The sequence below is a fragment of the Corythoichthys intestinalis genome, chromosome 20, assembly GCF_030265065.1.
Source record: "Corythoichthys intestinalis isolate RoL2023-P3 chromosome 20, ASM3026506v1, whole genome shotgun sequence".
Classification (NCBI taxonomy): domain Eukaryota; kingdom Metazoa; phylum Chordata; class Actinopteri; order Syngnathiformes; family Syngnathidae; genus Corythoichthys; species Corythoichthys intestinalis.
In genome coordinates, this window is record NC_080414.1 from 32,449,105 (window position 1) to 32,466,774 (window position 17,670).

The 17,670-nt window shown below is 38.9% G+C and overlaps 1 protein-coding gene across 4 annotated transcripts in view; it reads left to right on the forward strand.

The window, feature by feature from the left end:
- waca (WW domain containing adaptor with coiled-coil a) overlaps nucleotides 1-17,670 on the forward strand; it is an 87,999-nt gene that overhangs the window by 9,284 nt on the left and 61,045 nt on the right. For all 4 annotated transcript variants that reach the window (XM_057824516.1, XM_057824518.1, XM_057824517.1 and 1 more), the window contains 4 exons: nucleotides 3,891-3,982; nucleotides 9,330-9,445; nucleotides 9,550-9,668; nucleotides 15,048-15,299. In XM_057824516.1, coding sequence (XP_057680499.1) covers nucleotides 3,891-3,982; nucleotides 9,330-9,445; nucleotides 9,550-9,668; nucleotides 15,048-15,299 — 579 coding nt within the window. The remainder of the gene's footprint in view (nucleotides 1-3,890; nucleotides 3,983-9,329; nucleotides 9,446-9,549; nucleotides 9,669-15,047; nucleotides 15,300-17,670) is intronic.

Here is a 17,670-nt window from a genome sequence, read left to right on the forward strand (position 1 = left end):
ATATATCAATGTCAAACATACTTTTGTGTATGGTGAGGCATCCCAGCTCAACTGATATATATTAGTTCATCCTACCTTGCAAATGGATTTTTCTTTTGAATGGCATACAGGTAAACATGTCTAGCTTTTAAAGAAGAGGAACTGATGTCAGGGCCCTTTTTAGCCCTATTGCCTACCTGGGGTCTCGCTTTTGATAGACATTTGTGACAGCTAGTAAGATATTGTTTTTGCACAATACTTGTGCAGTGAACCTTGTACGCAAGAGCAAAACACCTCCAAAACGTTTGCCTCAGCGAGGGTAAAATAGGAAAGCAGGTACTGAATTAACCCTTTAACACCATAGCCTATTTTGTCAAAATTTGTATGCCTTTGATGTTGCCTTTATATTTCAAAGAAAAAATTGTTCACAGTGGCCTGGTTGGGCCCCTTTTTTCAGGACACCATAACCTTCATGTCCAAACGGTTGTTTTCTTCACTGACCAATGCTAATCAACATTTTGGACCCAAAAAGACACACAAAAAAATCCTCAAATCTTTTGTCAAAATTTGTAATTTTGATGTCGCATTGACAACCAAACATGTTAGACCAGTGGTCCTTAACTGGGGTTTGATCGAACCGTAAGGGTTCGGTGAAAAAGCCTCAGGGGTTCGGTGAAGGTCAATAAACGCAGAGCCCGATTTTGTATGCTGACTAAATCTAGGCAAAGTAGCATTTTAGACCAGGTTTTGGACTGGTTTTCCCTTAATTTGCAGGCTTTATTCCATTTCTTTCAAATGCTAACCCTCTATTTAATGGGAGGAGAAATGGGTTTGCTCAGTGGAAGGTTGACAGGCACTTGGTATGTGGATGTAAAACACACCTACAGATGGCTTGAACTGCATCGATAATTTTTATTTTTTAAATTACCTTATTTTACGTCATGAAAATAGTATTTTTGATGCAAGGATGCGACAATAAAATGAGAATGTAGACATGAAAACAAAAAAGGAACAGTATGAAATGAAATGAGTTTAATTTCATTTACGAACGTGAAAATCAACAGCAAAAGGCAAAATTATTTGTAGTAAATTAGAAATCCAGAATAAATTTGAGCCTGAATTCACTTAGATGTTAGCTTGGTAGGTTTTGAATTCCTAAAAAAAGAAATGGTGAAATCGCGAAGGGTTTGGTGAATGCACCTGTGAAACTCGATATCTTTAGCAAGGTTAAGAACCACTGTCCTAGACGAACCTATTTGAAGCTTAATAATATTTATTCAACTTGTTAGGATAAACATTCAACAGAAAAAAATACGACTGAATAGTTTTATATTTGGCAATTCAACACGAACATGGTCATAGGCGTTTTTGGCCTTTACATATACTATGGTCAAAACAGGTTATATACAGGAGACAAACAGTGCAAAATAGTGAAAATATTTATACATATAAATACATATATATCATTTAACACAAAAAGAGTTTGGAGGATATCTCTTTGTGAGGTTAGGTATTGCACCCATCATCCGATCAAAAGTATATACATTGTAATCAAGCTTCTCGAACACACACCTATACACAATTTAAAAAAAAAAAAAAAAAAAAAAAGTTGATATTGGGGAAAAGATTTAAATATAACATCGACGAAAAGTCTTCAGTCCAGTCCAGTCCAGTTCAATTTTTTCAGGCATGCCACTCGTTTCCCCTTGAACAGGACACGGAGCTACGTCAAATAACCCACTCTTCCGCCGTTTGCGCTGTCAGCCTGTCACACTTCCCAACTCACCGACTCATCCGAAGAAACAATGACAAATCTGGTCCATCCTCTTCCTCGAGTTGATGAAATAATTCATTATCTTGCGTTAAATTTAGTTTTGGATTCCTTTCACACGTTTCAAAGTAGCTTGCTCACCTCCCCCTCTTTAGATGGCGCATCACTCGACAATATATTAAGTTTTCTGATGGCGTTCTTTATTTGTGAACTCACAACGGCTCCTGAGAGCCTTTCTTAGTCTTTCTTGGTGCTTTCGGTTTTGAAAAAGGACAAGAAATGATGGAAATATGGACATAAACACATGGTCAATGCAGCGTTTTAATGTTTATTTATGAGGCAAATAAAACTATAGAACTCAAATGACATCTCCCGTTTTACTTGGTTGATTGACTTCAAGTAAAAATTGGCGTGGACCTAAACTTCTAAGATGATATTTGTAATTTTGTCGCTGCCGAAACGTTCGGTGTTAAAAGGTTAAGTAAAGCAAACTTACCACTTCTGGGTGGTGTGGGAGAATGACTCGTCTTCATCTTTTTTTTCGGGCTTTTCACAACACTGTGACACTAAGTACTCATAAAGAGAGAGCGGAGACAGAAAGGAAATACAAGTCACAGATGTCATCTCCATTTGGCTTTTGATAAATGTTATCAAGCCAAGTGTTATACCGATTTTTTTTTTTTTTTTTTTTAATGGTAACAGCATAGTCATATTGTTCAACTGTATCTCAGGAATTTGAGACTGAAAACTGGATTGCATGGCAAAAAAATATCAATGATGTCTGCTTTTGCATGAGGTTAACCATCTGACTCACTCATGATGCAGCATTTGTAACTGGTGGTTCAGTAACTACTATAGTAGGCAATACACTGATCTGTCAGTGGAAGAACTGGGAATTACACTATTTCTAAATGTTTGACAGTTTGTTACTTATAGTTGCAGATATATTTGCATGAAAAGGACAAATAAGCAATGTTTTGGTTTCTCAAACATTGAAAATATGCTGCGTATTTATACATTATATAATCCACAACTGATAAAAGGTATTTGATATTTGTATGGACACAAATGTTTTAGAACAGGGGTCAGCAAACTTAGATACTCTAAGGCAGGGTTCACTAAATCTGGACCTCGGTGCCACTTTTCCTGTCTTGTTTTCCACGTCTCTCTCCCCTAACACACCTGAATCAAATGATTATGTCATCAGCAACCTCACCAGAAGCCTGATAATGATCCTGATTATTTTGATTCAGGTGTGTTGGAGGAGGGAGACATGGAAAACACGACAGGAAAAGTGGCACCGAGGTCCGGATTTAGTGAACCCTGCTCTAAGGCTTCCGTTTTCCCGACTCGAGTGAGGCATTATCCTGACTGTATGAACGGGACAAGTCGCATAGAATTAGACCATTTCAGATCCAATCTAGGTCACTTTCGTATGTGGTAAAAATCTGATCTGGGCCAAATTTTTCCGGATTGTGGCTGCGGTCTGAATTCTCAAGTCTCCTAAATTGGAATTCATGCAGCAGTTACGTCAGCAAAGAGGGAGAGAGGCTGGTAGGACGGCAGCGATGAAGCTGTGCATTAGCGGTAGCGCCTAGCTGGAACTCTGCTTTTCGGCAGGAGGCGGGCTTGAACACAGTCATAAGAAAAAAATAAAATACTAGTGATAAACTCAGCGGAAGAAGAATGATTGGTTGTCTAGCTTCTTCAATGGCACTGAAAAAGTTAACTGCTATAGTCACAAAGGGCCACAGCAAAACAAAAGAGCCACATGTGGCTCTGGAGCCGAAGGTTGCAGACCCCTGGGTGAGAATAACCAATTGTGAAGTTGTAGGTGTCACTTATTATCAGCCATTATGATACTCCCTTTATAGCTCTTTTTTTTTTCTGGTAACTGCATTTTGTTTGACTCACTGTTGTTGTTCCTGTCGTTAGTCATTGCCAAATGACATTTAGCTTGATGATTCGCCTTAACGTTAAAGTTGATTCAACTTCAAGGGGAAGTTAGTGTTTTTCAAAACACCATGTCAGCATCATATTTAGTTTTAGCTGAATTTTTCACCAGTCAAATGAGTAAACTAGACAAAAAGCTGTTATGAAGGCATGATCATTTTTAATTTCAAACAATGTTGTGTTGCAGGGACCAGTTATTCGCCACATGAAAATTCTCACAACCACAGTACCCTTCAAAGTTCCAACTCACATTCAACCCCCAGCAAAACCTCTGACACAGTAAGTTGCCTGACATGTGTGACTGAATAATACAACTGCTTTGTTCTTCACAATAACTACTGTTTAGTGTGGCCCCTTTTCATGGTTCCCCTCTCATGTTCTTCTCTTGGTGGTGGTTAGCTGTTACGGCTTCCGATATAAAAATTCACGTTTCGATTCGTATCACTATATTTTTTACCAGTTGGTTCTAATTCTATGAGGTTGATAGCAGTGGTGTTTTTGGCAGCCCTTTTAATTTTTGTCTTAGTCTTTTGGACGGAAATACTAATTAGTCATCGTCATATATTCGTCTCCATCTAGTTTTAGTCGACGAAATCTCTTACAAATTTCGTCTAGTTTTAGTGGACTGTAGCTCAAAATTTTTTCATATGTAAAATTGAAAGTTTTATTCTAAGAATTGATAAAGGTTTCAAAGAATTTCAAATGAACATAGACAGACGAGCGCATACTGAGCGTTTAACATCCTCTATACTTACTGACCAGAAAAGCCAAGTGGCTCTGCTTTAGGGTTAGGGTTTGCATCGCCATTCTGAAACTAATGCTAACGCGAATGCTACGCTAACGCTAGGATTTACATTTACCATCTGATTATCACTCAGCAGAGACCTTTAAAGTGCTTGCGACATCATAAAAAGACTCTTCAATAGCATCGTTGTGTGAATTTGAACCATATTTTGAGACGATTCGAAGATATACAACAATTTGGCAAACCGCATATGACGAGAAATTAGTCTGTAAATCTGCCGTTTAGCCCTGCCTGGCATTATAGCGCTCTAGCATCCACAGCTGTAGGATGACGTAGGCAGGGTCACGAGCTCATCTGATTTAGAATTCAGCTCATTGAGGGGGAATTATTCAGAATCAGGACGTGTGACGAAGAGAGCAGCAAAATGTCATTGTTTCAATCTCTCTGCTCCAATATTTTTACGGGATATTCTTTTTATCTAAGTATTTTTTTCCCCAATTGCTAAATAAATTGTTTGCTCGTGACAAATAAGTCTTGAGCTAAATGGAATATCAAATATTCAAAATGCATTTATTTAGTACGACATGGCAAAACTACTCCATAGTGGTCAAAACTATCGACTTCTTGCACCTCCTGAACGATAGTTTATGCCACTGGAGTTCGTCCAGCTTTTGTCATGTCCCTGCCCCGGCGTCGGAGAACTTAAACAAACCAGGAGGCGTGACAGGTAGCCGATATGGTAGCCCTAATCGAGCCGCGTTTCATAGTCTTATTCTCGCCCTTAGAAGTGAAAAATCACACAAAACAACCCCGTATCATGTCACACGGCAGCGGGGTTGTCGATTGTATTCACTGATCGGTAACTCCCCCAGCGGCGAGCGGGTTACAGCTAGTCGTTCCCCTGCTGCGGGCAGGAGAGCTTGTTTGCCGGGGAAGCAACTGCCACGATGCAAGCCGATGTACTCCACGTATAATACTAGTCCTTCTAAAAAAATTAGCATATTGTGATAAAGTTCATTGTTTTCTGTAATGTACTGATAAACATTAGACTTTCATATATTTTAGATTCATTACACACAACTGAAGTAGTTCAAGCCTTTTATTGTTTTAATATTGATGATTTTGGCAAAAAAGTCAGGGACTTTTGGTTTTCCTTATCTAAAAAAAATTAGCATATTTCATCCGACCAGCTATGCACTCAATACTTGGTCGGGAATCCTTTTGCAGAAATGACTGCTTCAATGCGGCGTGGTATGGAGGCAATCAGCCTGTGGCACTGCTGTGGTGTTATGGAAGCCCAGGATGCTTCGATAGCAGCCTTAAGCTCATCCACAGTGTTGGATCTGGTGTCTCTCAATGTCCTCTTCACAATATCCCACAGATTCTCTGTGGGTTTCAGGTCAGGAGAGTTGGCAGGCCAATTGAGCACAGTAATGCCATTGTCAGTAAACCATTTACCAGTGGTTTTGGTACTGTGAGCAGGTGCCAGGTCGTGCTGAAAAATGAAATCTTCTCCATAAAGCTTTTAAGCAGATGGAAGCATGAAGTGCTCCAAAATTTCCTGATGGCTAGCTGCATTGATCCTGCTTTTGATAAAACACAGTAGACCAACAACAGTAGCTGACATGGCACCCCAGACCATCACTGACTGTGAGTACTTGACACTGGACTTCAGGCATTGTGGCATTTCCTTCTCCCCAGTCTTCCTCCAAACTCTGGCACCTTGATTTCCGAATGACATGCAAAATTTGCTTTCATCTGAAAAAAGTACTTTGGGCCACTGAGCAACAGTCCAGTGCTGCTTCTCTGTAGCCCAGGTCAGATGCTTCTGCCGCTGTTTAAGGTTCAAAAGTGGCTTGACCTGGGGAATGCGGCACCTGTAGCCCATTTCCAGCACACGCCTTTGCACCGAGGCTCTGGTGTGCACCGAGGCTCTGGATGTTTGTACTCCAGACTCAGACCAGTGTTTCTGCAGGTCCCCCAAGGTCTGGAATCGGCCATTCTCCACAATCTTTCTCAGGGTGCGGTCACCTCTTCTGGTTGCGCAGCATTTCCTGCCATACTTTTTCCTTCCCGCTGACTTCCCACTGAGGTGCCTTGATACAGCACTCTGGGAACAGTCTATTCGCTCAAGAATTTCTTTCTGTGTCTTAGCACCTTGCTTGAGGGTGTCAATGATGGCCTTCTGGACAGCAGTCAGGTCGGCAGTCTTGCCCATGATTGCGGTTTTGAGTAAATGAACCAGGCTGTGAGTTTTTAAAAGCCTCAGGAATCTTACGCAGGGGTTTTGAGTTAATTTGTTGATTCAGATGATTAGGTTAGGAGCTTCTTTAGAGTACCTTTTCGTGATATGCTAATTTGGGGATTTTTGTTTTTTCTTGACTTTTTTGCCAAAATCATCAATATTAAAACAATAAAAGGCTTGAACTACTTCAGTTGTTTGTAATGAATCTAAAATATATAAAAGTAATGTTTATCAGTACATTACAGAAAATAATGAACTTTATCACAATACGCTAATTTTTTGAGAAGGACTAGTATGTAGAGGGCACGCATTGTGAACATATGACAGAAACGCTGTCGCATTTTCGTCTCGTGAGACAAAAATTTGCATCCGTCCCGTTATGTTCTAGTCTCCAAAGCTACGTTTTCAGCTCACAACGTCATCGTGATGAAGAAATTGTTTGTCGTCCAAATATTTTTGTTATTGTCGTTGTTAACTAAAAGAACACTTGTCGATGGTAATATAAAATGGGGTAAATTGTTTTTCATTGACTTGTGAAGTCAATCCTTTGTTAATACTGTTTGCTTTTGCATCTGTTGCCTATGTTTTGAAGCTTATTTCTTATTTTAACTCGAGTTTAGACACCAATTTTACAATTAAGATTTGATAAGATGCATCTCTCCTGGTCTTGATTAAAACAGAGCTCCCGCGGGTCCTTAAAATGTCTTCAATTCAAAATCCGAATAGTCAAGGTCTTAAATTGCTTTAAATTTCATGGAAAATTGCAATCGGCATTTCTAGACAATGCGTTTAATGCCAGGGAAATCACTGCAGTCTGCTGTAAAACCTCTCAAGTGTATCTGTTTTATTCATGACCGTGCACTAAATATGACAGTTTGGGATTAACATTTGTTATACGGTATGTCATCCGCAACCTCAACGTATGTCAGCGACTTGAGTCACGCCATGACGCCATTTCCTGGTTATTTCCAGTTGTAGAGGTGAGCAAGAAAATGCATAAAAAAATGCAAAAATAAAAATAGATGGAAGATGTTTTTTAAAAAGTGGTTGGCTCCTGGTGAAAATAACAGTGCCATGTGCAAAGTCTTGCAATAAGACTTTGTAACAGGCAATGGGAGTCAAAAGCCGTCGAGTCACATATGAGAGGGAAAAAACACCAGCAGTCTGTGGTCGCAGCTCTTTGTTTACAGTAGGGGTGTGACAATATATTGAAATGGTTATGTATCGCGACATTTTGTATCCCAAAAGTTTATCGATATGCTGACGCCAAGAATTGATATAACTAGGGCTGTCAAAATTATCGCGTTAACGGGGGTTAATAAATTTTTTGAATTAATCACGTTAAAATATTTGACGCATTTAACGCACATGCCCCGCTCAGATTAAAATTACAGCAGTGTCATTTCGACTTGTTACTTGTGTTTTTTGGTGTTTTTCCGCCCTCTGCTGACACTTGGGTGCGACTGATTTTATTGGTTTTAGGCTTCAGCACCATAATTATTATTGACATCAACAATGGCGAGCTACTAGTTTATTTTTTGATTGAAAATTTTACAAAATTTATTAAAACGAAAACATTAAGAGGGCTTTTAATATAAAATTTCTATAACTTGTGCTAACATTTATCTTTTAAGAACTATGTCTTTCTATCCATGGATCGCTTTAACAGAATGTTAATCATGTTAATGCCATCTTGTTCATTTATTGTTACAATAAACAAATACAGTACTTATGAACAGTATGTTGAATGTATATATCCGTCTTGTGTCTTATCTTTCCATTCCAACAATAATTTACAGAAAAATATGGCATATTTTATAAATGGTTTGAATTGCGATTAATTACGATTAATTCATTTTTAAGCTGTGATTAACTCGATTAAAAACTTCAATCGTTTGACAGCCTGAGATATAACGTTTTCAATAGGTTTCAGTGTGTGGAGAAAAAAATAGGAAACTAACAGGTCGCCACCCAAAAAATTCACAGAGCAGAGCATTCACAGCCAGTCTTCTCAGTTATGGGAGCATTTTTAGGTAACTTCATGTGCATTTTAGGGCATTTACATGTCACTTCCTCTTGATTTTGTGTCACTTTTTAGTCATTTGTGGACATTCCCAAGTCACTTTCGATTCAGTAACCCAAAATCGACAGGAAGTGATCTGTAAATGCCCCAAAATCAACAGGAAATGACCCAGAATTACGCAAAGGAAGTGACCAAAAATTTATTGTGTATTTTAGAATGAATTCCTGACCAATATATCTATAATTGTTGTATCGCCATATTGTGAGATCGTTTTCGTGAGCCTTGTATCGCATATCATATCGTGAGGTACCCACAGGTTCCCATCCCTAGTTTACAGTAAAATCAAATTAGTTTTTTCATCAGAAATTGTTGCGACATGTTTTGATCCTAATTATATTTTAAGGTTTTAAGCATTGAATTTGACTTTCACAATGGTGCAAGAGCCCTGTAAAAGGGGTGCACAGTATTTATTCCAAACCTCATATAAACCCATACTTTACTTCAAAAAGCATCCGCCAAAACTGCCCAGCTTTGCCTGTATTACAAATGAAATTGCAACCTCTTGCATCAGACCCTTTCTCATCTTTAATTGCACTCATATTTTTTTTGTCAGACTCACGAACCAGGTGATGACTGGTCTGAGCACATCAGCTCATCTGGGAAGAAATACTATTACAACTGCCGAACAGAGGTGTCCCAGTGGGAGAAACCCAAAGAATGGCTGGAGAGGTAGCAATAATCCGTTTTCAAATGAACCTGCTATTGTAGATGTTGTTTATATATATAGTCTGTCGTTTCAATAACATGAACGTGTACACACTTTTACTTGTTAGAGAACAGCGACAAAAAGAGGCAACAAAACAGACTGCACTCGTCAACAGTTTCCCCAAGGACAGAGACTATAGAAGGGAGGCAATGCAGACATCGGTGCCTCCTGCATTTTCAGCAACAAGTAAGAGCTACATGAACAACTCTAGTTTTCCTCAGCTTTTTGTGGTCATTCAACATGATACCATTATTGTGGTCTTTTCATGATAAATCCCAATCAAGTATTGTTTTTCAAAGAATGCATTCCCAAAAGAAATTATACCTTGTTGCTTCAAATGGGTTTCTTTTTGTGAATGAGTTGTATGTACGGTCCCGAGATGCTATTCATTCACACACTGGCATAGTTAACTGCTAAACCTAATTGAAATCTGTTACTGATCCAGGCAATGGCATTTTCAAAATTAAGATATCAAACTATGTGAATTTATGTATACTGTGGTACCTCGACATACAAGCTCAACACATGATCTTTTAGACATCGGACATAACATTTGACTCGTCATATTTTTTCCTACATCTGAGGACATGCTTGAAATACGTCGATTTATGATAGCACCACAGTTTGTTTTCCCGCAAGACGGACGCACTGCGGATTTTCTGGTGAGAGAAATCAACATGGGTTCCAAGAATGTTAGCGGAGGTGGTGAAAAAAGGTGACGCTTACCATTGAAAAGATGGAAATGATTAAAAAATATGAGCGTGGTGTGGGCGTCCGTGAAGTGGCTCGACAATACGGCCGTAGAATGTCTACGATCTCGACGGCCCTCCTCAGGCCTCTGTTCGCCAGTCTTTATAAGATGACAATTATTGGAACATTGACAAAGAAATCGCCTGCTTCGCCGGGTTTTTATTTATTTTAGAACCTGTGCAACACAACGTACCTTCTGTCCGACAAAGCTGACACCAACAACAGAACATGAAAAGTGAAAGTAAAAACTAATGCAACTCTGCACTATATCAAAAGATGCTTTTTTTAGTTTTGGAGCTACTTGAACTTTTTATTTTATTTTAGCCAATATGAAAATATATCTTATGTGGGGGTATTTGTTCACTGGTAATGGTTTACAGTTAACTGTGTGTAATCGAGGGATGTACAGTTGCATATTTTTGAGGCCGTGTCACCTGTTTTTGAGAATCTGCCGATAGTGTCCCGATCCGATACCAATTTTTTAAAAAATTTTAACAAAGGTTCCAAACATGTTAGTCCTGTACTTTTTATAGTACTCCCTCTTCTGCGTTTTCCGGCAGCGTTCCGGAATATAAAATGTATGTTTTTGTATCTTTGTAATACTGGATTAATTTGTTACTTTTTAGCCCTTAAAAGTAAAAATATATATCTTATTAGGCCTGAACGATATTGGGAACAATATATATATTGCAAAGGCTCCACACCTACTTTTTGCATTGGCTGCACTGGTGCACCTAACTTTTTTATTAAGGTGCATCAGCACAAAATAAAGGCACACCCACATTTTTCATTGCATCACCTTTAACGCCATGTTTTAATCACTCACTTTAGCATCCATATACAGTACCGTAATTCATATGAGTGTGTTCACGCAAATTCACTCACGTTTTGACGCTTACTCTGCCGAGAACAGCCTCTCGACAACAAAGATTGACTAAGCGATAGTTAACACATTTGTGCCTTTAATCGTAGAGCTACAGAGCCTAAGTTTTACTAATTTTAATAATAATGTCATAAATATATATTTTTTAAAATTAAAAACCCGATCCTTTTCACCCGATTCCGATCCTCTGAAAAATGGCGTCATCGGCCCGATTTCCGTTCATGTGATCGGATCGGAACATACCTAGTGTAATCCAACATTGAAAATGATATCTTATTTTTATTTTCAAAAATGAAAAGTTACCAAAGTTGCCAGCTGGTGAGTGCTACCTGATTTTAACTTGTTACCTCAGCCGATCCCTACAAAATAGGGTGTGTTGTTTATTTTTGTGAATTTAAGAAAATGTGAAAACAGTGTTTATTTTGTTGTGTTTATTTTGCACTTTAATAAGAGCTGCTTTAAATATCGGCGATTCATTTTAAATCCATTGTGAAGTGGTACAGAAGTGAAAGGATGAAAATGTTTTGGGGAGCTTCCGCCATAACAACACTGTGTTTCGGTCTTGTTAGGTTCCTTTTGACATACTTGGTGAATCCAACTGTTTCTAACTTGGTGTTGACTTGGACAGCTCTGGTTTAAATGAAGATGGTGTTAACCCAGATATTGTTGAATGAAATGTCTTAAGCCTGAGTTATGCTCCCGCGTTGCGGTGACGGCGCAACGACTACGGCGTCATTCGATGGTTCTCCGGCCAGGTGACGCGTTGCTCTGTAATTCACCGCCAAGCCACTAGAAGGGTGTTGCGTTATGTTTGTACGGTTTTGGGGCATGCTTGTTGACTTCCTCTTGTCTAGTTTAACGGAGAAAAAATAACAATGCCAGATGGAACGCTTGAATGTGGTTCTTCAGCTCATCAACATTGAATAACTGTTGATTAGGGTTGTTCCGATCATGTTTTTTTGCTCCCGATCCGATCCCGATCGTTTTAGTTTGAGTATCTGCCGATCCCGATATTTCCCGATCCGATTGCTTTTTTTTTATGCTCCCGATTCAATTCCAATCATTCCCGATAATTTTTCCCGATCATATACATTTTGGCAATGCATTAAGAAAAAAATGAATAAAACTCGGACGAATATATACATTCAACATACAGTACATAAGTACTAAATTTGTTTATTATGACAATAAATCCTCAAGATGGCATTTACATTATTAACATTCTTGCTGTGAGAGGGATCCACGGATAGACTTGTGACTTTGTATATTGTGACTAAATATTGCCATCTAGTGTATTTGTTGAGCTTTCAGTAAATGATACTGTAGCCATGCCCAAATGCATGATGGGAAGTGGAACCATGACTGTGCGTAGTGCTAACAATTGATATGTCTTCTCTGCGTTGAGAAATAAAATAAGGTGTTAAGAAAGGGATCAATTGCTACCTTGCTTCCCCACATTGCTTCACATGATATTTCTAATCGTAGGGAGAGGGAATGTAAGGCTTTAGCCAATTAAAAAAAGGCTCCAAAGGCTGCCGAAATTCACTCTACTCATTTTACGCTGCCTTTTATCTCTCTATATAGGTAAAACGGCGCCATTACAGATTGAGCGCGACAATGCATGAGTGGGTCGTGCAGCGCATGCATTAATTGCGTTAAATATTTTAAATATTTTATGATACTTTTTTTTTTTTTAATTAATTACCGCCGTTATCGGGATAAAGTTGATAACCCTACCTTTAGCCTAAACTAAAGACTCTGGATGAGTGTAACGTATTTGTTTATAAGCAGCCAACTTAGCACAATGTCACTTACAGCTACAAATCAAGTCAGAAACCTTGGCGTAATTATTGACTCAGACCTAAAATTTGATAGCCGTCTAAAGTCCGTCACTAAATCTGCTTATTACCACCTAAAAAATATAACCAGAATTAAGGGGCTTCTGACTCAACAAGACATGGAAAAGCTTATGCATGCATTCATTTTCAGCAGATTGGACTATTGCAACGGTATATTTACAGGTCTTGATAAAAAAATCAGTCAGGAAGCTGCAATTAGTACAGAATGCTGCAGCCAGAGTCCTCACAAATACAAGGAAGCTGGACCACATTACACCGGTTTTGAAATCGCTACACTGGCTTCCAGTGAGTCAAAGGATAGACTATAAAAATACTGCTGCTAGTCTACAAAACACTTCATGGCCTTGGACCAAAATACATGCTTGACTTGTTAGATTCCTATGAGACATCTAGACCCCTAAGGTCGTCTGGAACCGGTCTTCTGCATGTTCCAAGAACAAGAACCAAGCAGGGTGAGACAGCATTTAGTTATTATGCTCCTCACCTCTGGAACAAGTTACCCGAACGTCTGAAGTATGCTCAAACTGTTAGCTCATTTAAATCAGGGCTAAAAACGCTTTTGTTTAGAACTGCATATCCATAACTATCTATATATTTCAATCTACCTGCTTTCTATTCCTCTTGTGCTTATCTCCATTGCTGATTTCAATTATTATTATTAGTAGTAGTTTTTGTTTTATTTTTATTTTTTATTTATTTATTTATTTATTATTTTTAATTCTGTGATTAAATGCGATCTTTTGTCTTGGTTTTTACGTTGTGTTGATTTAAATGTGATTTTTATGATCTTCATGTGATGTAAAGCACTTTGAATTGCCTTGTGTTGAATTGTGCTATATAAATAAATTTGCCTTGCCTTGCCATATTATGTCTGTAACTTTAAATACCATTAGAAAATTATTTAATTAAAAAATATATATATATGTATATATATTAAAAAAGGCATGGCCAATATTTTTTTGCCGATTCCGATACTTTGAAAATGATGTGATCGGACCCGATCGATGCCGAATCAACCAGTGGGAAGCCATAGCAGATTTCTGACGTCTATGGAACTTCCCAAACTGCGTTGGAGGCCTTGATTTTAACGTTATGATAAAAGCACCGAGGCGCTCTCAATCAGTGATAATGTATCGTGTGTGTGAACTGTCTGTTGTTGAAAATTAAACATCAAAACAACTCTTTTGACACCAAACCTGTGCTTTATTCTTCATATACTTTAAGTGTGACACATAAATAAGTCACAGACTCGCAGTAAACATTTGTACACGATAAATGATGAAGTGCACCAACCAAAAATACGACATAAAGTGATAAAAAGCTGGCAGTTTTTGGCCGACCACTTCGTGTGGCCATTCGATTCCGAACACACACGTCTCTGTGGTTCTTCCATTTTTTTATTCAATCACTGACCTTGCCATTTGGCAATCTTTATGATGTCTTGACGAGACTTATCTCTTCGATGATACTCCTGTCGGCTTGGTCCATTTTTGCATGTAGAAAATGTTTTACACTGGCAGTGATTTCAAGCTGAACCGGAAACAACAGTCTGAGCGGCCCAATCACAGTCCATTTCCGCCATGTCATACGCGTTGACGTGACGCTAGGGTTTGAAAAATCAATAGGAACACGTCAGGCTACGGCGCAGGGTCGTAAATCGGGTCTTCCTTGACGGCGCAGGTCTGACGCGGAAGCATAACTCGGCCTTTAAATTCCATAAATATTTGAATTTTTATGACCTTTACTTTTTCTAGTGACTTAATTATAATGCAGAATCCTCCCCACTCCCGAATCAGTTATATTTCACACACAAATGTGTTGGAGCGGCGTCATTACAGTACTTGCTTACAGAGTTCAAACATCACAAGCTATCCCAATGTCTCAAAAGATTTTCTTAGGTCTCAAACAACACATTGTCGCAGGTCAAGTGTTTGATTTTTCAGTTTTTACTAAATTTTTTGAGAAAATGCTATTAGCGTAACACCGTGAATGAATTGATGGCTGGTGATTTAGAATGGATATTTAAACAGGACATTATCTGAACCAAGAAGTTACTATACCTTTCTGTTCCAGAGTCAGCACAGGCCGAGAAGTCCACAACAACTCATGTGACCCAGTCGTCATCTTCTGGGTCGGGGAGTTTAAATCCCTCATCGGGCACCCCAGGCACATCATCATCCTCCACAGTCCCTGTATCCCCAGTGTTGCAGTCACCAGCCCCGCCGCTTCTCCAAGATCCTACTTTGTTACGCCAGCTTCTTCCAGCACTTCAGACTGCCCTCCAACTTAATAATGCCAGTGTGGACATGGCAAAAATTAACGAAGGTGCGTAAGCTCTTCAATTTATGTCATGCTTTTGTTGGCAAGTTCATCGTCAACGTCATAGTTTGAGCTCGGACTTTACCAAATATTTTTTGCATGGTGGAGCATTTAAACTTTATTTCACTGGAACTTAAATCTTTAAGGTCCGGGGTCGTTTTGTCAGATTTTGCATACCTTTTATGTAGAGCTGTCCCAAACGACTATTTTGTCCCGATTAGTCAGCCAAATACTTTTACGATTAGTCGACTAATCCCAATTCGCTAAACTGCTAACTGGAAGTTTTACATGCCGCAAAAAAAAAAAAAAAAAAACACATTTCGTCATTGCGTGTGGTGTCAGTCATATTTTTTTCGTTTTTTTTTTCATTTGAAAATGCTGTTAACCAGCAATTTTCATGTTTGAAGTGTCACCTTTTAACCGCAAGTTTGCGTTTTGGAGAAGACCGCCAATGTTTTATAGCAGGCTAAAGTAGGCTGGCTTTTTTCCCCATTAGCCTCAATGTAGCAATGCTAACGTTTACGGTGTTTAATATAGATGTGTTTCCTTATTTTGTATGTCTGAACTTTAATTCTACGGCGTGTTGATGACCAATAAAACATCTGTGAAAATAGCTGGAGTCTCATATGCCATCAACACGCACATGTACACGCACGCACAAATGTATGCACGCACGCACTCGGCAATAAAACGCAGCTGTGAAAATTACCACCCTGATTTTTATTTACCGTGTGATAAATGGACTTATTGCATATCGCGACAGGCTTAGCAACTTCAATAAAAAAATGTTGTTTGTTTGTTAGTTAGTTTGTTAGATTGACTTACAATCTGCCAGCTTGTTTTCTCAACTGCTGTTGTTGTTGTACAACTAGGTGACGACGCTTTAGGTGTTCATTCACAGTCGACATGCAGCCAAGCTTGGCATTTAAGAGACAAGACACAGCAGTGTACCCTCCTTTGTTTCGTTGAAATAAGTCAATGTTTTGGCCACTCTGGTGAGCTCTTTTCGCTTTGTGCCACGTTTCCCTGTTGCACACCGAGCATCTGCGATTCTCAACTTTCCACGCACGCATATTTTTTTTAACCCTTCATTAACTGTCAATGGGATGTTGTGCTCGTCGACGCATTTACGTCATCGATGACGTTGACTATGTCAACTTGTCGGGACACCTCTTCTTTTATGTAGCCTTTATATCTCTATTCTTTCTCATTTTTATTTAAGAAAGAATGGCTTGGTTGGGTCAGTGTTTTTCAGGACAACATAACCTTCATGTGCAAAATGTTGTTTTCTTCACTCTGACCAATAAAGACAAAAAAAAAAAAATCCAAAATTTGTAATAGTAATGTCATATTGACAACCAAACATGCTCAGCGAACTGTTTTGACCCTTGATAATATTCAATCAACTTGTTAGGATGGACATTCAACAGAAAAAAAAGACTCAATAGTTTTATATTTGATCATTCAACAGAAGCAGCAAGTATTATTAAAGGCATTTTTGGCATATATACATACTATGGTCAAAACAGGTTACATACAGTAGAACAGCTATACAAAATAGTGCAAAACCGTGCCTATATAATACATAAATATACCATCTAACACAAAAAGTGTCTGGAGGATATCTTGTGGTGAGGTTTATTTTAGCAACCATTAGTGACGGGATCTGTCGTTCACTTGAGTAAACGAATCCATTCCGGTTCGTTCAGTAAAAAGATTCGTTCAAACAAATCGTTCAACGAATCGTTCGCCCCCCTCATCTTCCACCCCGCCCAAACGAATCGTTCGGTTACTGAACGGGAAGTGACGTTGCCGAACGAATCACCAAAGACCGCTTCGCAGTATAACTGAACGGGAAGTGACATTGCTTGGTCCCTCCCTCTCTTGCACACAGGCACCACTCGTCGTAGTTTCAGAAATGAGTGACAGGCGGTATCATTCTGCTTTCACAGACAGCCTCGTCTCCCTCCTGCTGCTGCAAAAGCGAGGGAGAACTTTCGCGTCGTCTGTCCTAGTTCTATGGGCTCAAAGTCATGGCTCGTGCTTGCATTTCGATTTAGGACCCGGTTAAACATTTTCCTTTTGTGGGGGGAGTGGGGGTTTGGGGTCGGGGGCACACGGACTTTCTTTAGCATGATCTTGATCACATATGCTACCAGCCAACGCAGCATGCTTGCTGTCACGAAAATAAAAATAAATTGAAAGTTTAATTTCTAAATATGGAACGACCAACACATCATATTTACCTTTCGCTCTGTTGTATTTTTGTTTTTATGCTCATCACTATTATTTTAGGTCACTGTTGTTAAAACTGAAGTGTAAATAGCTAGCTGTCAAATGTGCTGCTCTGAAATAAAAACAATACTACATTTTGATA